Source organism: Barbatula barbatula, assembly GCF_947034865.1.
Source record: "Barbatula barbatula genome assembly, chromosome: 20".
Classification (NCBI taxonomy): domain Eukaryota; kingdom Metazoa; phylum Chordata; class Actinopteri; order Cypriniformes; family Nemacheilidae; genus Barbatula; species Barbatula barbatula.
In genome coordinates, this window is record NC_136783.1 from 18,724,860 (window position 1) to 18,748,063 (window position 23,204).

The following is a 23,204-nucleotide window of genomic DNA, read 5'->3' on the forward strand; positions in this document are numbered from 1 at the left end:
TTGATTTTTACGCTTCATAAAGGAAATGCTTACATCTTATTAGATTCTGCTAACTATAATGCAAAATGTGTGCTGCTCGTAAAGAGAGTCTTTGTCAGCATTGAGCGACTCATCCGATCTCTAACTGAAGTGGAGCCTGTTGCCGCCTCTTAAAAACTTCATCCTTTGAACAACAGATTTTACTCTCTCCCTGCTTTCCTCCAAACCTGTTTCTCAAGATATCTTCATATAGTCATATACAGGTTTTGAAGCACATGATGGTAAATTATGGAATATTTATTTTAAGGGGAACCAACAGTCATTGGTTGCGGCCACAAAAAGTTTTATGTTCCTGGTCATATGCATGCATCAGGTTTGCAGGAGGACGAGCGTCTAACATGCTAAAAGTCTGGAGAGGACGATCCAGTGGTGGAAAGGCCCCTCTCTTGGCCCCTGTCTCACCCCACTGCCCTCTTTTCCACTTCCCACTAAACTGACATCTGCCGGATGGGTCCGCACAGCTGTGACAGAGCAGGTCGGCAGCCGGGCCAAAGGTCTGATCTCGCTCAGTCTATACAAAAACCTGCCGACATAACCAAAGCCAAACCAGTGGCAACTTCTGATAGTAGCTGGACGAACAAGTCCTGCATTCTTACCATGAAACCGCATGTCATATTTCAAGCATTCGAATAACATGTGATGCCGAATTTGGACACCTAGCATAGAAGCCAATGGGAGGTCAAACTTTGAGCTGCGATGAAGTCGACTACCGAGTGGATGTCCTGTATCTACGTGAGTATTCCAGCAGACCCATTTAATGCAGCTGAAGCTGTTAAAAGAGTCAATGACAAAACCACACCAGACACCCATTTGGAGGAGGGTGGGTGTTCTTTGGGGAGGCCAAGAACTTTCAGAATGGACTCCACAGAGAACCGGCACATTCCCTCGACAAGCTGGTCTGAGCGGACGGAGACCACTGGCCATTATTTACTTGGCTTATCCAGAGTGGCTTTCGACCTTCACCGAAGATTCAGTTTGGGTTGACCTTCTGGAGATTTTCAAAGCGTTGCATAATTAGATTATGAGAAAAATTTCATTAACAAATTATATCCATGACTCATTTCACATGATATCTCTTTAGCTCTATTATGCGAGGGGGATGTGTCTTTTTGTTTTTTCTTGTCCTGTTTCATCATTTACATCAGTAACCATAAATACATCAAGCCCCCCTCAGGGGATTCGTGCTGTCTTAGAAATGTTCAATTGACCTACAAATATGGTTAAACTTTTGTGTCTAAAAGTGTTAAAACCAAGAAGTATTTTTTTAACACTCTTGGTCCATTATCATACCATATTCTGGTCTAATATTTCTGATATATCTGGTCGAAAAAATACAGTTGTACTAGAATTATAATGGGATCGGAAACAGGAGCGATTTATTGTTCAGCTCTGAATTTTCCCTTTCCGTTTTTCTCCCCTCCAAATCCTGATCTTTTGCAATGCTGTAATAATAAATGTATTTTCCTACACAAGAGCCCAGCAGATGTCTCAGATAAACCTACAATCGATGCAAATGGCTCCCCTGAACACATCAGGTCTGAAATATTGCGAGAAAACAGGCATAACATAAATCTTTCAAAATTGTCCCAAGAGTGTGAAAGCAACCATTTAGACACATATGTCTTCTTCCTTGAGTGCTCGGAGACAGAGGAAGACATATGTTGAATCAGTTAACCGGCCTGAAGTACTGTGCAAAAGTCTGATACACATTAGATGCTCTACCCAAAAAATAAGCGTTTGTTTTTTGTGGGTAGGAAATATCAACACAGTATTCAATACATTTTGGGATGAACTGTAATAATAAAGAGAAATTTTGTATGAACAAGGAGTCCTACAGCAACAGAGGGGCTCGCACAAAGCATTACTGAATTCATAAGAATTGCAGACACATCTCCAACACACGTGTGAAATACAATATAATAAATCATATAAATCTAAATTATATAAATTAATATAATTATTTATGGTTTAATTTATATCTAAATATATTTAATCAAGCCAACAGTTGGTGTAATTTTTTCCTCTTAATATTATTCTCAACGATGGTGACATCAGATAATTTGTGTCCATTGTCAAACTTTTTTTTCACACAGAAATCTCAAATAATAAAACATTTAAAAAAATTGGTCATATTGAAGTGCTGATGGGGAGGCTATAAGCATACGTATCCAGGATCCACAGAGGATGACACCATAGATCTCCGTCCCCCACCTTCTCAGTTCTTTTACAAGCATTTGATTGATTAATGTTGTTGTCAGGACAGAGTCCCCAGAGAGGGACAGAGGGCTCCTTTCTGATATGTAGAGGGATTTACAAGTAGCGGCCGGCTTTCAAGTGCTGGGAAGCGATCGCTGGCCAAGGGAAGAGATGAGAAATCCATCAGGAATGCATTTGGTCTCTTTCTTTCTCTCTTGTTGTCTCCTGCTAGCTCAGAGTGCAGCTGTTGCTATAACTCTACTGTATTTGCTTTTCGAGGAGTCTCAAATCGTAAGGGGGGAGTAACAGGGCAGGAGTCTAACTGACTTGTGACTAACAGTGATGTGTTCCCAGAGGAGAGGAGAGGTATAACAATTAGTTTCTGCTGGATTAATAAATATAACAGCCAATAACAAAAGGCATTTGAATGAGAGGAAATGAGAAAAAAAGATCTAAAGCGAATCAGACATGATCGAAATACTTATAAGATGCCAAAGATGCTCACAAAAGGGTTTGAGGCCAATTACAAATCGCAAATGATATGCAAACAAATTAATGCAGACACAAAAGAAGGTACTAAGATATTTGAACATTATACATTAGGCAGGCACATTTATGCACATGAACTTGGTGCAATCTTTGTCCGGATTTGGGTACATTTGATGAGAACTGTTTGAGTTCATATTTAGATATTCAATAAAATTGACTTTGACAAACGCTTGACAAATCTGAGCTCAGTTTTGGACATTGTTGAGATCTCTTCTGAGAGTCTACTGACAGAGACATTTGTGAGATTTCAGACTTTTTTTCTCAGGAGAAGCATCTGTGACGCAGATGACACTTAAGCAAAGGTTTCCATTGTCTTTCCTTTTAATCTCAATGATGTCTAGGAGATCTGTGGTTTTTCTTTGCTCACGGGAATCTATATTAGAATTGGTGTCTAACCTGCACGCGAGCCTCCGTGAGTTTGGTCCTCTGTGCGAGCTCTTCTCTGGTGTAGATGTCGGGGTAGTGCGTCCTCTCAAAAGCTTTCTCCAGCTCGTCCAGTTGCTCGGCCGTGAAGGTGGTACGACTGCGTCTCTGCTTCCTCTTCAGGGGCAGGTCAGGCTCAGACTCCACATCCGAGCCGTCGTCTGTGCGGTTACCTGCGTTAAGCACAAAACACAATCATCAATACATCGTTCCACAAAGAATTTCTTTAAAAAACGTGAGATGTATGCCCCTGCAAAACGCAGAAGGCGTCCACCAGGCTAATATTAATGCTTCTGTTATCTGCACGTGTCAAAGGAACACTAGATACTGTTTCATTGGCTCTTAATCATATGTGAGAATTCTTCAGACGCATAATCCTGTCACTGAGCCCCGGAGAGGCCTGAGGGACAGAACTGTGAGGGTTTCGAGTAATCTACACCAGACACCTTGCTCCGCCACGTCCTCCTCATTCTCTCGGCAGCAGCCCGAGGCAATTTCCTCAGAGCAAGTGTTCGAAAGAAGAACGTAGGAGACTTCTGGCCCATTGAATCCCTTCCTTTGTGTTTCCAGCTAGTGTTCGAAATATATTACAACATATTTTACATTACTTTTTTGCGGGCACGCAGTCAAAGACAAGTGCAGCTGGCATTTCACGTTTTAGCCAGCGGAGTCTTTCGAGCTCTTCGGCAGCCGAGCCAGGAGAAGCGTTTGTAAGGAGAGATAGGGGGTGCGTAAAGATATGTTACGGAAATGCATTAGCATGATAATTGATTCCCAAATTGCATCATACTTAATTTGTGAGCCATCTCTGTGCATCTATTCACGGCAGCAGAAAGGTCCTGTCACAAAAAAATCACACTTTCTTTAAACGCACAGCGTAGCGCGCAACTCTTGCTTCAGGCCCTTTGGTCTTGCATCATCCACGGGGGAAAGACAGAAAGCTCCAAACTTCTTCCCCCGCATCGCCACAGCTGCCACGGCGGAGACAAATCTCCTTTGAGCCAGCATGCGCTCTCTGCCCACTGCTGATCAGCAGGTTCCTGCACCCTGGACCACTTCACACCAGTTTTCCCGTCTCACTCAGCGCCAGCATGATCGTCTTTCTCAAAGCCCCATCTGCCAGAAACTCTTCTGCTGCTGATAGACTGCCAGCAAAAGAGGTTACAAAAAGGCCTGTGGGAGTGCGAAAGTGTGCGAACATTAGCATGTGCACCAGTGCACGAGTATGCATCCCGGTGCATGCTTGAGCATTCGACAATAGAAGAACCTGCGCAGCAACAGATTCAGGACGAACCCCAGTCTGCTGCAGTCTCCAGACCGGCTCTGGAGTTTAATTAAACAAGGAATTATGGGATTATATGGAGACTATCATTACAGACCACTCGAGCGGTCTTCAGCAAATGTCTTTTTGTCTCCCCGAGCTCCGGCTCAATGATTCTCAATGGATTACATGCGACCGCAGGACATGCGCCCGCATTCATTAAATCAATTCCTCCATCTTCCCCCTTTTAATAAAGATTGATTTTTGTACTGCACTCCAACGCACGAAAGAAAAACCTTGAATATACAAAGTTGAATATGTACATATCCCGGATATCCTTTTGTTGGTTTTCATGAGGATGCGACAGATCGGTTTGTTCCTAACGCACCATGACAACACTTGAGACGGGCGCAGCGGCCTGCGGATCACTTTCCAAAGTCACCTCGGCGTCCTGAGGGGGAAGGAAAGAAGTGCCGCTGTGATTTCTGTTTCATTTTGCCATATGAATCACGAGGCGAGATTCTGTTAGCGTGCCCTGCACTACCTTCCCTTTGTTTACTTTTGAAACTGTTTTACGTGCAGCATGACGCATCAAAGACTTTTCACCTTTAACCACAAAAACACTGTAACTGTGTCGAATCCCACCGCACTTGAAATACTGTCGTAAAACACACGTAATCCATCAGCAAGTCTCAAATTCAGCTTGCTGTGACACAAGCTCCAGTCCAGCCGCCCTGCCGGAGGTCAACAGGGCTCTGACAACAGAAAAGGATTATGGTAATGAAACAGATGCAGGCGGAGATAGAGAGTGAGGCGGGTGTGATGCAGACCTCCGTTGGTCGGGATCGGGATGCTGGGCTCTATCGAGGGAACAGGACCCCTAAATGAATTCATGTCCTGCAAGAATAGCTGACTGTTTGAGTGTAAACTGAGAGGTCTTAAAAAACGTCAAACTCTCATGATGTTTCGCAGATATCTGGGGATAGTTTACAACCATCATAAACCAAAGTGATAGCCTTCATAAAGCTTTTTTGGCAAATATATACCTGTCGTGGTAAAAATTTGAGGGACACAATTATCAAGGGATGAAGCACAAGCAGCTAATTTGCACCTCCAATGCAATTAAGTCTAAGCAAATGTGAGGTCAATTCACAAGAACTCGTGCCCGTTTTAAACAATAAGGTACATGGTGTCTAATCCAGCGCACAATAATAACACAAGCTGTAATTCTATTTCAGGGTTCTGGGGATATTGATAAAGTCCTCTGCTCACTTATCAGCCAATTAAAACCTCATTATGTTCCATTCATTCTGAGCTACAGCCTGAAAATGTTTCCTTCAGGGTCCAACGCAGAGTAAATGTTGACTTTCTGCCAGTATTTAACAAATCAGGTGCGCACTGAATTGCTCTGACGATCTTTAAAAAAACATAATAACCTTGGTCATTTAAAGGTCATTGATTATAAGAGTCAAGCTATCCTTAACAGGTAAAACAGTCTACTGTAATTTGAGTGGCTGTCAATGTTTTATCATTTAACAGATGACAAAAAATCACTCTGAAAGTAATTCCAACCATACTGTTTCTCTATATAGTTATCATTGTAATTGTGGTGTGTACTCTCTAAAAATTAAAAATGACTTCAAACTTTAAAGTTATCATTCTTGGCCTTCACAGTTTAAAGCTGCACACCCTACAGCGCTCCTGTTGCACAACTGGTTGAGCATTGAGTTGGGTTCGATCCGCAACCTGATAAAAATATATATATATATATATCGTTGCTGTCCTTCCAAAACCTTGGATGTTACAATTTGCCCTCTTTCAGGAAATGGAAAAAACAGCTTAGTTTATAAATGATTAAATAGTGTGTTGTCCAAGTTAACAAGCACTTTTTAATGCTTTTTATTGGCTAGACATTTACAAAACCCAGAGCCTAATAATTAATATAGGAGATAATATGGAGATACGTTACATGAGGACAGAAGCAATAGACTTTCTAGTCATTTTGGATAGAAGGCGTCTGCCAGACAAACTCACCCCTACACACCTTCTCTTCTCTATGGTGTGTTTAGAAAAAAAACACGTGAAGCAATACAACGTTATGAACTGAGCTAATGAACATTAGCTAACAGATGTGAAGTCCATTAAGAAGCTTGAGCAACAACACTAAAGGCTACAAAGACTTTAAATTTTTTCCCATAGTCTTAAAAAAATAATTCGGACACAGAAGATGTAAAATAAAAATGTTAATCCTTCAGTATTTATACATAGCATAACACTGCCTCTCACTAACACCCTGTTTGAAATTCCAGCTAAAAACAATCTCTTTGTCCGCATGTACTTTCGAGATCCATCTATACGCCTTTAATTATATCAGCCAATTGCATCAAAGGTGGTTTGTACAGCTTGTCTGAAAATAGAGTTCGATCAATCATCACCAAACCTAAGACCCTAAACGGATGTCAAAGATCCTTATAAGAAAGACAATTGAAAAGCATGTTTGAGCTGGAATTCAAAGTGCAGATTTGACATCATCAGAATCCGAGGAATTAGTCAGGGATGGAGGATAATAAAAAGCCTCCATGACACGGTGAGAGGGAGGCAGAGGAATCTCCAGCCTCATCTGCTCGCATTGCCTTTGAATCAGTATTAGCTCGACATTACGGCGAAATTCCACGCAGCCGTTTTTTTAATACCGTAACCAATGGCCTCAATATCAGCTGTACCTTGCAAACTACCCAAGACAGAGGCACAAAAACAGACAGAGCTTTTTGCGGTGCGGCATTAGCTCATAATGGCTCATTTTGAAAAGCATATTAGTTCCAGCATAATTACAATCAAGTCTTACGCTTGCTTTTTAACAGCCTTTCAATAGGACCAGCCTCCAAGACACCGGTTGAGTGCTATACTGACAACGTATCTCTCTTACTATCCCCCCACACATTCCCACAGGCCAAAAATAACAGCGTCCCCTCTCCATGTTTGTTTACGTGTTTATTTAGCGCGCCTTTGTCAGAGTCTCTGGAGCAATTATACTTTTTGTCACTCACGAGGGACCCGGCACTGAATTATAAAACCCCGTCCCATAATGAGGCGCGAGATGCGATCTGATATCTCTGACATGCATCTGCCTCTCTCTGCAATCTCTCTGGCTCGCGGCCTGGATATAAAACTCCTTGTGTTTCCCCAGGTCTGTTTGGGACGGAACCTTTGATTCTGGCGCCTACGGAGAGAGCGAGAGGTTTGAGATCAAATAAGTGACAGGGAACATTTGCATTGTTGAAGACGGAGCTCATACATGCACTTTCCCACTCATCCCACAGGGTTCGGGCGAATCTGATGAAATGTTCAAACACCAAAACGCTGAAAAATGCCCATGACAAGGTTTGGATTAACAACTCTTTATCTCTATATATATATCCCATGATGCAAGATCGTAATCTGACAATAAGACAAAGGACACCCGGAGGAACATTTTGTTGCCTAAAGGTTGCACTTTCATGGCTCGGGAAAATAAACAGCAACTTTGGTTCTCCCTAAATGTTTTAAAATTAGAAAATTGTTCATTTACAGTCAGAATAATAGGGTTGTATGTACCATAACTCAGACATTCAAATCCAAACCTTTTCTAGACCTATAAAGAAAACTAGTTTTTGAATCATATTATTGAGTTCTTTTAGATTTTTCATTCCAATGAAAACAGCCTTGAACTTTTAATTTTTTAAGCTAATATTCACGCAATCTTACGTAAGTTACAGCGAGTCAAACTGTCTCATTGCCACTATCAAAGCAGTCCGACACAAGCATTCTTCTTCAGTCCCTTTCACAGCATTCGGGATAAAAATCACATCCTTTAGAAAGGACAAGAGTGCCGCAGAAAGACGAGCCCCAACAAAACAGACGAAAGGGAAAAAGCGCAAAAGAAGGGGAGGATCTATAATCTTTGGCTCCCACAATAAACAATTAGACCTTTTTTTCTTTCAGCGAGCTTTAAGAGAGGGTTCAGAAGACGCAGCTAAGGCGTTGCTCTTTCATAGCTCTTGTCATATGTGTGAAGGCGCAGGGCGGCCATAGGAACACACGCCTAACACCCAACAACAGGCCGGGCCCCAGGCCTCTTCGCGCTTTCAGCCTGCATAGACGCTGCACCTCAGGGGGCCATTAGAGGTTGAATAGAGCCCTGACAAGCCTGCGTAGCCCAGTGTGGTATCGATAAATACTGACATATTGACTCCCTATGCACCAGCGCGGGGGACAGGCGTGCCGAAATATGAGAGCGTGAAAGGGCTTGAAGGGTGGGAGTTTATACATAAACATAGATACAAATATAAAGTGGGATGCAAGAGTCTGAGAGAAGTAGTGTAAATGTTTATTTTTCTATTTGTAGTATCTCGCATGATATGATTGTTTTAGTTAGTACTCCCCTGGTTTGTTGCTTGCACTTAAATATGTTTGTGCATATGTTACAAATACTTACAAATAATACAAAATCTTGAATGTTTCTTCTACATTTGAAAGACTTTCAAGTATAAATGAATAAAAAAGCTTTTTAATGTTCTCTTGGGCATTTGGACCCCAATGTCTCAGTTAAAGGGATAGTTTATAGTCATTTACTCACCCTTAGGTTTTTCTAAATCTGTATACATTTCGTTATAAAGAAAAAAAAAGCTCAAGACTTAAAGACTTTACGATTTAACATCTAAGAAAAAATCGATAAAGTGCATGACATATTAAACAAGATGACTGACATCTCATTTTGTCTTTCGTGACACTAAAAAACTTCTAAGCAAAACTCTCTGCATTCTCGGCTGATGTTGAAGTCAGAGATCAGCACTCGTTGTTGTAGCTTTGGACCGCAAGGGCATTTTAAAATGAGTTTGCCTGTCGACCAGAGAGGGGCCAACAGGGAACGGCTAAATAAACCCATCAGTTAAAATAGTCTTCTTGCCTGTTTTGTGTGAAGTCTTGCTTGCGCTCTACCATTTGCTGTCTCCGTAAACTTACCGGTCAACGTTTGCATGTTTTCCTAACTTGGTGGAAAGAAGGAACAAATTTCAGATTCGTAACACTCTACCATGTTTATTGTCTTTCGGAGCGGCCTTAAAAACCAGCGGCCACACGTTAAATGAGAATAATGAAGATTCCATTTGCAAAGCACATCAAAAGCAGAAAATGGGCGATGTTCTGGCCATAAGTAGCATGCGCTAATGGTGATTTTAAAGCATTGGAGCATGGTGTGAGCGGCTGTAATTCATCAGCCTCTGACTGGGCGCAGACCTCCAAACCTAATTAGTGTTGCACATTATATGCGGCATTTTCTCTATTGTAATAAAATTAGGCCGAATGTGTGGTGTACTTAAACACGTCTGCTGTAACGGGGGATGATCCTAGCTGTCACAAACCTTGACATGACAGAGAAACACGGACAGGAAGACAGTCTTTTAACATCGATGATGAGGAAAACAAAAACATATTGGACTATAGGGGTATTAAACTAAACACCACATGCTCTGATATATTAGTAGGGAATCATAACATGTGCTTAATGTTTTCATAAGCGGTGGATAAATATGAATAAACTAGCAAATTGAAAGACCACACAGGTTTTGGGAGACACCAGATCCAATGAAAACAACAAGCAAAATATCTTTAAACATGCTGGTTTGTTTATAAAGGTAACATTATCAGATTTTGAGCGATGGGTAAAAACGTCAAGTTGTTCCTGTTATGGTTTTGTAAATCACTTCGTTGTAGTGATGTGTAAGCACATTATAATGAAGGAATTTGATTTGTAAGTTCTTATAAGTATTTGTATTTATTCATTTTTTTATGTTTGATAAACCGGCTACTTTGAGTGTTATAATGATGACAGAGGAACTGCATATTTTGTGTTTTGTATAAAAGGCATTGATGTAATTTCTAAATCAACGAAACAAAACATTTTAGAGCATTAAAACCAAAATAATGTAATCTACAGTAAGCCAGACTGCTGTGAAGTCATGCTTTTAAATCAGATCAAATGATAAACTACAAGCGTGATTTAAAAAAACAAAGATGAAATTACGAAACAATGAAATAATGCGGCTTATTCTACCACTGTGAAAACAAAGACAAACTCTTTTGTCATCAATATTTAAATCTCACTCTTCAATATCACTCGCACATAGCACTGTTACAAATTTAGCGTTTTACCCCAAAGACGATTCAATCAAAATCTTAACTTTGGAAGACTACTTCACAGAACCCCCAGAGAAAACAAGAGACACTTTTCCTTTCTATTTGTTTTTAAGAGCTATCCCGAGTGTGCGACAACAAGAGTCTAAACCAACCAATTCAAAGAAGATTGCCTTCAGTCGAACACAAACACTGAGCCAAACCCCCATGAGATCTGTTGGAGAATACCGAGTGCTCTTGTCTTCTCCAAAGACAGGGTCAAGATCTATCAGAGACGAGAACAGACTGATAGAAAGACAAATAGATGATGTTTGGAAATCTTGTTTTTTCTTGTCAATACAAGCACTTACAGCAACCCTGATGTCACCTCATTCATTCTCAAACATCTCCACCTGCCTTTGAGTTAAACCTCTGTCTGATGAAAAACATCCGGAGAATGACCAACAGCATTCTCCTGCTGATAACAAAATGACATCAAATAATTTATTTTGTATCACAAAGTTTCCACAGTAAAAAATGGTTCAAAAATATCATTATGGTGGGGTCATTGCATCTAGAAGAAAGAAAATTAAATATGACCTCTTCAAAGGTCACTTTTTGACACCCTGATCACTATCAAAAACTGGCCCAATTTATCGAAATCCAAGTCTCATAAATACACAAGAAACTCACACACAGGTTCAAATCGTTGAAATACGCCTGAAATAAGCCCAAATTGTATTGCCAATACTTACAATATAAAGAAAAACATCTAAAGCGAAATAAAAAATAACAATAAAGACGAAAAATGAGTACTTGAAAGCCATCCTGGCCTTAACACGTTATTGATCTGTTCTTGGGCATCTCTTTTCTTCTTGGTTGTTTGTTTAGAAAAGCCTCATCCCCACTAATAGCTGTCTCAAAGCATAATCTCCCTCCTCCCCTTCAAAACCTCTTCATGGATCTCACGCAGTTAAAGTTAACAGTCTCGCTGGGGTGAGACTCCGAGAGCCAATTGTATTGCTAATGTTGACACCTGCCAGAGCTGACGGAGAAGAGAAGAGATGGAGAGAAGGGCAAAGACGTACAGAGGAGAGAAAAACAGATGCGAACAAAGAACAAGTAAACAGTGAATTGGAGAGAAAATGAGAACAGAACAGTGGTCTGAGACATTTGGACCTCACTGTGTTTAGTGTGAACATCCTTCTGTTGATGTGAAACACCGGCCTCTGATTTTATATTCAAAACATCAACTTTTCTAACAACCAATTTAACATTAAAACATCTCTGATATTGAAGACAGCTGACTTGACCCAACACAAATTAATTAAGTTAGCACAGGATGAACTGCTAAAGACAAGGGCTTCTATCCGTGTGTGTGTGCGTGTGTGTGTGTGATTGAGTAGAGATTCATCCCTGGCCTCTACAGATGTACATTAATGCAGACAACAGCGAGCCCGTCCCCTCCACAAGCGCTCTTCACTCAACAAGCTCCTGTCCAGCTCCATCGTGTCATTTTGAGGCCTCCATTCAAAAGTATTCACGCATCTGCCTTCCAGGCACAAAGGCCGCTAGTTTATAAACTGTCTGCCCGCGAGCCCGAAGGCTTTAGTCTGCATTGTTTTCATAGCCTTAATAAACTTTTTGAAGGAGTTCATCAACTGGTCTGAATAGCCCGTGGACTGAATCTGAAGCCAGAAAATAACAGAGTTCTTTTTTCGCCTGCTCTTTTCTTTCTTTCATTCTTTCTTTCCTTTTTAGGAGCAGTTTCTCTGACAATAGAGAGAGAAAGAAAGAGAGAGAGGCCTGTTAGACTTCAGAGGAGTCTTAGGCCCAGCACAAGGAAAAAAGGCAGAATTCAATTAAAGGAACAAAATACTTTCCATACAGGGCAAGAAGACAATTGATTTCTCCTCTATTCAGGAGTGAGGATGATCCAAACATCACGGCCTATCTTATTCAAAAGAGAAAAACACACATTCACATGCACACAAAAGTGAAGAATGCAAACAGTCAGTAAATATGTTTTCCAAATTTTAAATGAACCTACAATACTGTATATGCAATATGCAGTATTTATTCGTCACAATATTTATCATTTTAAAGTATCTCATTTGAGAAAAATAAATGATGCATGAGACATTAGTCTTAATTCAAATAGGTCTATAGATACACTCATACTTAAACATAGCTTGAGGAATCTCTATTTATTTCTTCATTTTTCGGGTGACACCCGTTAGACAGGCAGGACAAATTTCAAAGACGCAATCAATTTCAGTATTGGCTATAAGCCAGTAATCCAGTCTCATACCTTTAAAATGTGTGGAAAACTTAAAGGTCTTAAATGGATGTGTTCTCTAATGAATTTCATCCCCAATTACAACGGATCGCCACACTAGAAGTTGCCACAGTCTCCCGTTTAGCCCGTGGGGTCCCAAGCAAATCCAAATAATTCACAAACTAAATGAACAAGGGGGCGCGCGATGAAATCCAAAGCGCGCAACTATTGTATTCATGCTCTAATAATACAACAACTACAATTAGGCCTATGTTGGAAAAACTCGCCCTATTTTTGGCACGATGTTGCTGGTGCGTAATTAGATTTTACAAGTTCAACGCATTCAGTTTTGTGTGAAAAATCTGTGTCGAGTTGAATACCGAGTCATCGGATCATATATCTGACCGTCAGTTTATTTGCAAATATACAGGCAATACATTAGGCTATATATGAGTAACGAACGGGTAATAGGATGATCAATATAGACAAATAATGACATGGCGATCAATTTATTATAATTATTAGTAATATTATTATTAGACTATATGAACGTCATGAAAACTAAGATATAATGTTTTTACTCTATGTTATTTTGATTGTTGTTGTAAATATAGTTGTTGTTGTTATTGGTTTATTTTACTGAACCATTATTCAATCATAATCACAAATCTTACAAATACATGTCGACGCGTCTGTGATTTGTTACAAAAGTATAAATTCGGTGTAGCACTTGTTGCTTCCATGGCTTTCTCAGGGGTGAGTCTGAACTCTATATGCTGTGGTTATTGAAGCGAGATGACCTGACCAACTGTGAAAGAAGTTACTGGTCACTGCCATTTAAACGCATCCCGGGATCCACAATTGTTCCTTAAGAGCCATTTGAACGGATCTCTAAAATGCCGACCAACCGGACTGAAAGGCTACATTAGTTAAATCCACGCGCCTGATCTAGAAAACTGTGCGTAATAGGAGCTGACGTTCTTCAAACAAACAGCCTACCCAGCGCAGTGATACATGCACAAAACGTAAATGCTATAAGTGAAAGACAGATTTTACGTTATGATTCCATAACGAGCAAATAATTCAACAAATTAAAAAACGAAATAAAAGATAAAATAGCTTAATATCGACAAAGGTCCTTCAATTAATTGGGCACATAAAATAAAATAAATGATACTTCAGCAAGCATGTCCACTAACCACTTGCCATTAAACCTTTATGTAAATAAGCATTTTAACATAACAATTCCACAGCACAAAACAACAATAAACAGTGAAATATGTGCATGCATTTTCAGACCCTCTTCCATACATACACACACACGCATGCACGCACGCATGCACACACACACGGTTTAATGAGGCCAGAGCTCATCCGCATCGCAGCTTGTGTGTGTCAAGTGTGACCCGCCCTCACATATCAATGGTTAAAACGGAAATGACAATTTACATGTCAGAATCAATTGTGTATTTAAGTCCCACATTACAGACATTAGCCAGATACGAACGCACCAAATACACAAGGCAACAGAAGTGTTCGCACGAAGAGGGAATTACGCATAAAGACCCAAGCAAATATCGTTCACATATTATGCGTTATTCATGTAATACATTGGGGTTTCAAAAGCTCTTTTAAAGTTACAAAATTAAATCCTCTTTAGTTATTAACAGGAGCCTAAAATGAAATAGCTTTTATGTGCGTCTCCATTTCTCCATGTGCACTCTAGAGGAAAGTGAAGACTGAACCATTCTCTATAAAACAAGACTATTTTCCACAAGATCTATGCAAAGATTCATGTCTCCAAGAAGGCAAGACACACTGAGCAGTTAAGAAAAACTTGTGGAGAAGTAATGATGATCTCTCGTACCACAATCATCTCAAGTGTTTTTGATAACCAAAAGGCTTCCACGGATCAAAGATTTTCAGCTTCTCAATTTCAAAATATTCGCATAATATTTGTGCTCCTAAAACACGCCTATGTCCACATATTAATAGGGTCAGGCTCTGCGTAAAGTCCACAGCCCATCCGTGATGTAAAACTGACGTAGTCTGTAACTAATCAACACCTACAATATTTATATATTAAACAGAATAAATACAACTCTTGCGCCACATTAAAATACTGGCCATAAACTGAGGGTGTTCATCCAATAATAGCTAATGTATGCTGGATCACTCACAGGAATTACAACGTGTGTTGAATGAATCATATTCACATCTTGAACAATAAAAATATTCGTAGTCATGAGATCTTATATTCATATCTTGTCGGGTTACCAAAGTTTCAAGGCAAAGATCTTCAGCAATTACAACCATTATTTTGGGGAAGTAAAACTAAGTAAATAAATAATACAAAATGAGTAAATTCGTAATACAAAATTACAATCGATCTACAGGAAACGTTTAACTGAGTTGATCTGACTTAAAAGAAATACAGATTTTAACTATTTCAGATGCTTAAATCAAAACCTTTGCATCTAGTTCAGCAAATTTGCTCCTGCTTCCAAGAAATAACAGCACCTTTACTGGGAATTTAATATTGGGTTAAAGTAATATATATATATATATAAAGCAAAGCGTTGTTATATATACTACATATGAAGTTAATATATTAAACCTAAAATTACATATTTAAAATATTTATTGTCATTATTGTTGTTACTCTGCAGTATTCATCTAGGCATTAAACCCTGGAGTCTACACAGCAAAGAAAATCCTTCGCCAGTCATTCAGTTTCTAGCGCTTGAGACAGGGTGACGGGAGAGAAGAGGTTAATCCGTGTTTAATGCAATGACGGTCCACACTCTGATGGTTATGTTATCTCTGCCCAACATTTGGGTCTCCCACAATTTCAGCCCAGCCAAAATAGCTGCAAGAAAGTGCAGATGGAGGGACTCGACGCCTGAGGAGAAAAAAATATTAATAGCTAAATAACTTCCCCTTACTTTCACTTAATCTTCCTCTCACTCACTCATTCACTCCCTCGCTCTCTCTCTCTCTCTCTCTCTCTCTCTCTCCCTCTCTCTCTCTCTGTGTCCCTGTAACGGATTCTATTCCAGATGGATTTGTTCTAAATGTCTCACTGCGCGTCTCTTTCAGTGCGAGTTTTGACTCAAAAGTATCTGCTTTATTTTCATAAATAAGAGAAAAAAATGACTTCTTGCGCGCGTCCAGGTGTTGGCAAATGCGCACAATGCAAAAACTCCATCAGTTTATGTATTTATTTTTGTCGTTTTATTTGTATTCTTTTCTAAATATAGCTCGTGAAGAGTGGGCTAATGTGGGCCTTAAGTCGATGTGCAGTGTAACCGAACTCCCAGCGTCACATTGCGAAACGCACACAACTGTCTCCCTCTATCATCACTATTATCCCATAACAACACTCCTAAACCCCTGACTGAACTCTGTTTGATTAGACTGAAAATCTCAGGTAATCCACAGATTTGCTGAAGTGTCTGCAGCCACTCTCACAAATGGACGCGTGGACACGTTTAACTGATGCGCCCCCAGACAAAAAGAGCACCAGGTGAGCTGTCAGGCGCGCAGCTATAACCCATTAAAAACTAATTAAGTTTGGCAGGTTTGTGCCAACTCTGCTGTCGCTCATCATATTTTTATATTTCCGTAACGAGGATGGCAGGTGCACAACATTATTATTATTGTATTAGCCACCGAATCTGGAAGTCATAGTTAAGGATGTTTAGGTTGGCACTTGCTCTGCTCAGTGTGCGGCAAAGGCAAAATGTAACATATGCAGTTGGTTTGTTTTCTGAAATGTTAAACGTGTGCTTTAAAAAAGTCACACAAATCACGCATTTTAAACACATGCAAGATAAATATGTAAAACGTAAGAAAATAAATAAATTCATCTAAAATATACTTTAAATCTCATAAAATGACGCCCTGGGCGAGACACTGTGAGCCGTTTAGAGATGAAAGTGAAAAGAAATAAAGGGGCTCAGTTTAATCGGGATTTAAAGCCTCTTCTACATTACTGCGCACTGCTCGAAACCCCGGCGCGCAACCGCTGGTTGAGGATAAATGTGTTTCTTACGGATGCCCGCGAGCTATTACACTCCACAGCAACACAGACGCCTATTCAACACACACCAGCTCTAATAAGTCTTAACATTATTAAATGTTATCCGGGTGGTAAACTTAAAGAATCCCTCCAACGAATTTAACAGTGAATTTAGTCTTGTGACGACGACGAGAGACTGCAAATGTCAGATTTATGGAATAATTAGCAGTTATGACGCATTCAGATTCCCAACAAATTAACAACCACACACATCTGCATCCGTCGCATTGCAACAACCAGCGGAGAGAAACAAATATACATTTTCTTACGCAATTGTATGTGTAAAAATACATATACAAGTTTATTAATAAATTATTTTTATCATATAACAACACCAGATTACCTTTAAATTAGTATTGCCATGTTGTATTGTACTTTAATAATGGTATACTTTGTAATCTCAAAATATCACAGTTTTACTTAAAGAAACAAAAGTCGTCAGATTTCAATAAACATATTATTATCGTTTAAGTTATCGTAGCAAACCGACAAGGCAGTTACGCGCAACTAAACCCGCATAAAAGACGCCGTTTTGCACCATGAAATATTTCGTTTACAACTGTAAACGCTCCATCGTATTACAAAACTATCTACCAGCGGGGAGCACTGAATAATTTATCTTCCTTTCTTGTTTTCTCTAGCCTTTATAGAAAGTTTTCCCCCTCTTTGGGAGATCTTTGAATAGGGGTCATCGGTCCAGTTACTCTTTTCGCTGTCCCGCTCCTGAGCTTTATTCCTTTGTATTTCAGTCTAAAGGTTACAAAGGCTTAGAAAAAGATCGTTCATGACCAAGTAAAAAAGGCCAAATCTGGTTAAATTTAGTTGCTTGCTATAACCCGTTCAAATTCAAAATGTAAAGAAATCTTTCGCGCATTATTTTATTATTTACTAAAATAATATTTTATATTGCGACTATTAATAGCAGGCTACATGTATAATATTACAGTCAATTTAAAACGTATATGACACATGCAAACTGAGCCTAAATAGACAACATTTAACATTTATTTTAAATACAGTACATCTATAAGTTTAAATGTCGCTGTGTGATATCTAAATAATTCACAGCAATAGTAAAATGTAATCATAATTACAATAATAAACCATATTTAAAATAATTATATTTTAAATTATAACAACGATAATAAACTTTATAATCATACTAAACTTATTTAATTAAAACAACTATTATAAATTGTTCTATAAATTGTTCAGCATCCAGGTGGTGGTTGTTGAGGAGATTCCCCCTTCAATGTAAGGCTCTTTGAGTGACGCTTTATACATATAATGAATTATTATTAATAAATAGATATTTGTTTAAATTCGTATATTATTGTTATTATTATTATTAAAAATGTCATATGAACAATTTTGCCAATACAAGTCATCTCCCCAGCGTCCACATGTCTCGTATAATGTCGTTGCTTAAACTGACATTGATGCTCAGACGGGTCAAACTGTCAGTTGTCGTTTAGGGGGTCATTAAAACGAGCGGGGAATGGAATGTGCCACACAAATTAATTTACCAGGCTAAATACCTGACGTCAGGGCTCACATAAATAATTGAGTAAATACTGAGCAGCTATAGCAGCATGAATAATGGCAGCTTTTTGTGCCATTTTCCAAGGGGGCGCACAGATTCCCCCTGGCGAGAATGAAGGATACAGCATCTGTCTCTTTCAAATTGCTAATGAATTATCAATTGCAACAACAGCACCAATTATGACACCAGTCCATCACGACCTCATCCGTCAGTGCGCCCAAAAGTGATCTCATAAATCCTCGCTGTAATAATCCAAAACTTTTAAGCACCTCGTGTGTCGCATCAGGACGTTCACAGTGAGAAATGTTAAAGCCTTCTAACCTTTATCCCCGAGAATCCCATCGATGCTGTGCTTGGTTTTCTTCTCTCCATCTTCATCTTTTTTATCACAGTCGTCATCGTCATCTTTCTTGCCAAAACGAGCTCTCAAAACCCGACTAATGGAGCTAACTATAAAGAGAGATAATATTCTCTGTATCACAAAAACCAACTCCAAAAATATGATGAACATACCACAGGAAATGATAATCTATTCAAACACCAATAATCATGTGACGGAGATGAAAAATCCATTTGTCGAGTGTTTAAAGCCAAAACGCAGGATTATTGTGAATACACAGAATTTCCCCCTTTTAAAAAGATGATGTAAAGCGTCCTGAATCTCAGTAAAAATAAGAATTTGTTCTTACCGGAGGAGGCCTCACCTGAAGGAACCGTGCCTCTATCACACACACCGTCTTTCAGCAACTTGTCTCGGATTTCCCAGCTGAACATCCCTGGATTTTCGCGTTTGTACTCCTCGATCCTTTTTTCAACGTCAGGTGTTGCCACTTGCTTTAATGTCGAACAAAATTTGGAAAGGAAAATGTATTTGGGGAGAAGAAAAGCTTTTTACTGTACTGAAATGATTTGAGCTTATTAGCCGTGTGCACTTGAAAGTATGGACTTACCCTGGGTTTACTACCACCTATAGCTCCAGGACGAATGGATCCGGTCTCCTGGTACCGACAGAGGATTTTGGACACACATCCGTGTGAAACTCGGAGCTGTCGGGATATCACACATGGTCGGATGCCGTGATGGGCCATTTCCACTATTTTGTGCCGAATATGATTTGGAAGCGGCCTTCCGTTTATGAAAACTCCACCAAGTTGATTCACTCGACCTTGACCCAGAGGCGTAGACACTGTTCCAAAAAAACCCATTAAACGTAAATAAGAAACCAGTAAATTGTATGAAGATGCAGTTAGAAATTCGCTAATTCACTTGTAAGTCTATTTTGTAAAACGCCTTGCATTATGCATTGTTATTTATTTGTACACTAAAATAATAAAGAAAATACAACGTTGCCAAAAATATCACCTAAAACATATTTGATATGAGGATTATTCTTTTGTCATTCATGTCAGTGTTCAGGGGAAATTCGGTTACTAAGTCCTCCGGGCTCTGTACAGGATTTATCACAAAACATCTACATGCTGTCGTTCTGATTAACCACATCATATCGTACTTATCATATCAGATAATAAAATTTACCACGTGATATGCAAATAGGCTACAAACACTTTTTAAACTAGTCGTGCCGAGGGTCTCATGTTTATTTAAATACGTGAATAAACCTTCATGAAAGGCTCCGGAATTAATGGAAAATCTCCTTCTCACACTTTCCTGAAAGAATCATTCTATATATCATCGGTCTGTCACTGAATATAACACTTGAGGACACTAATATTCATTCAAGAGGCACTAAAGATGTGCCACTTTAAACCTCGATTATTCCCAGTCATGCAACACAAATATTGGTGTGATGCTTTGAGCCAACTCATAGCTGTGTTTTATGTCCCTTCACTGCTGCGAGATACTTCAGTAAATCCCACAGATTGCAGGATTCGTGGGATGCAACGCGTTCTCCAAACTGCTCTTAGGCACGATCTGGGAAAGACTTTTCCATTCATTGCATGGGCACAGCATGCAAATAACGTGTCTACACTTAAACATTTCACAAAAGCCTGTATTGATGACAGGATTAAATAAATTGTTTGTTGTCAACGATACAGTTAATTATATTTTCAGGTTTTTGTTCATTGCTGAAAACTGGCCGTGAACAAACTCAAAGGTTTTGTTATTTTGGAAATCATCAATTGTCATTGTGTAATTGTACTTGACATTTATGTACAGCATTAAAAGTTATATCTAACATTTAATAATAACAATTATAAAATTGATATGCATGAATTTAAAAAAGTAAACAAGTTCTTAAATGTTCGTACCTTCTAATGGGAATCCGGTTCTTGGGTAGTTCTGGCCTGGTGCCGGGCGCATCATTCGAGGAACTGTACCAGGGAAAGTAGCCATTCCAGCTACTTCCAACAAATTCAAACTCTGGCTATTAAATAAAAGAATCAGTCACGCGGAGATGTCCAGTGTCGTTTACGTCGTGCAAACAGTAACAGGTCCAATGTTTTAAAACATGCAACACAGATGTACAAAAACAAATCCAGACACACCAGAGGACAGTGCCAAGTCTATTGAGAAAAAGTCAGATAAACGGCACAAATAAAAACAAGAGGAGAATGAGCAATGCAACGTATAACGTGTGCTCTGAAGCAATTGTAAATATTGTAGTTTGCCTGGAAACAGGGAGAGGTTGTGCTAGTTTTGATCACAGCTTCTGCTAGCTGTCTGGAAGTAGTTGAAGTGCCCAACTTTGGCGCACATACTGGGAGGAGAAAGCGAGCGAAACGATAGGCTCTCCAGCACTCTTTTATTCACCATGGAGAGAAGGGGTAATGCCCAAGACCTGCCGTCCAATCGGGAGGAACATTGCAGAAAACACACACAGTGTCCTCCCACTCCCTCTCTCTAAGTCAACACAGGAAATGTTACAAGGAGTTTTCATTCATTTCTCATTTGAGCTAAACGTCAGTCTAATCGTCTTTCTCTCAGGACTAGGGAAGCCAGTACAGATAAGACACACACTCACACAAACACACACAAATTACAAATATTACAAATATGTTTCTACATTACTTCTTTCGAATAAACAATATAGCATAGCGTTGACTATCGAACATGTCAATATATGAAGATCATAAAATGATATGCCGGAGTAAATCTGTTTGAATAGAAACAGAAACAAGATCGATATGTTATAACACGACGTGTGAGTCTATCCCATCTAACGTGCTATTATTAATTATTGCATAGATTATATACGATTGTAACTATCTTTTCGAGATTGAAAGTGACCGTCTGTTATCCGATGTTGAGACATGGGAATAAAGAATAACAACTAAAAACGTATTGATGCAATTCTAAAAAGACGAACCAAACAGTGATGCGCTCTTGGTGCTCAATACATTACCCACACAACATGTGTTAAGAATTGTTTAGTTTATAATATCAGTACACTCCGTATGATATCAACTATTTACACTCCTTAAAAATTGGTTTTATGGTTGTTATATTGTCAATCGTGTTATTAAGAAGCATTTATGTTTGTTCTGTAAAGAAGAAGAGAATAAAATAATCCTACAAGTTTCTCATAGGCTGCGACCTCCCTTTATAGGAGCGCACGAAGCTTTACCTTTTGTTTCAGTCAGATCTGTGTGTTTTATTACTGCACATATAAAAATCCTCCAGATTCTTTACGTTGAATGGTTGTTGTGCGCGTGTTCAGCTCTGTGGGACCGCCGCGCGCCGAGATTGTGTGGAAATTGCCGTGGCGAACACTCCTGGTGGAAAGCAATTTCACAAATAATTTTTACAACAATTAGGGAGTGTGGCGGGGTGAAATGGCGATTTCACATGCAGATGCGCCGGTAGGAAAGGACCAGGGGATATCTGACCCTCACTGGCCCAGTTTGGCGAATTGCATATGGGTCAGAGACGCACAGAAAACCACCTTATTGTTCAAGTACATCATATTATTAATGATCTATTAAATAAAACCAAATCATTAGGATTTTTTATAAAAAATGTATGTTTCACGGTTGTATTGAAACACTATAGCCTAAATTAATTTGTGGTATTACTATCAAGAATAAAAAAGAGACCAAAATTCAATTGACTAATAATAAAAAATCGAAATTATCATAAAATAACGATTACTGTTGTTGTGTACTCATATTTTTTACTTATAGTATTAATCAAGTCTTTAGTTATTGTAGTAGGGTATGTGTTGTGTGAATCTTTAATTCACTTTATTGAACACGAATAATCTGCAGTTAAAATGCTCAGATGTCTTTCCAAAGTGTTGTCATGGATAATATTATAAAAACATGAAACTTTAAAGTTAATATCCGGTTGAATTGAGCGTGAATAATTTATAGGTAACCCATCAGTTCATTACTTCTTAGAGAATATGTATCGGCTTTAAATATCTGCTTTGTATTTAAACAGTTATCATACTTATTATCGAAGTTTAAATGACGTGTTCGGTTACAGTCTTATCAGTTTTTACGCACACCGGTATATCACAATGTGCATCACAGCTTAATATAATTAGAAGAGAGAAGCTAAAAAAAGTCAATTATATCTGTGATCTACAAGAACAATGCTTAAAAGATCTATATTAAAAAGTCTATATAAAAAACATTTATATGTTATTTATAGGCTATTTGTATACCCTATGTTTTTGAGAATTTGACAGATGGCAATGTCAAGAAAATATCAAAGCTAAAAG

General features: G+C 39.0%; 1 protein-coding gene across 2 annotated transcripts in view; it reads right to left on the reverse strand.

Annotated features, from left to right (window-relative positions):
• pax7a (paired box 7a) overlaps nt 1-20,875 on the reverse strand; it is a gene marked incomplete at both ends in the record, with an annotated part of 41,268 nt that extends 20,393 nt beyond the window's left edge. Inside the window, 5 exons of one of the 2 annotated variants that reach the window (XM_079482526.1) lie at nt 3,181-3,380; nt 18,842-18,970; nt 19,225-19,354; nt 19,471-19,706; nt 20,791-20,875. In XM_079482526.1, the coding sequence (XP_079338652.1) occupies nt 3,181-3,380; nt 18,842-18,970; nt 19,225-19,354; nt 19,471-19,706; nt 20,791-20,875 (780 nt within the window). Of the gene's footprint in view, nt 1-3,180; nt 3,381-18,841; nt 18,971-19,209; nt 19,355-19,470; nt 19,707-20,790 lie in introns of both variants that reach the window. The other variant, XM_079482527.1, reaches the window with a different exon arrangement.
• Nucleotides 20,876-23,204: the final 2,329 nt, after the last annotated feature.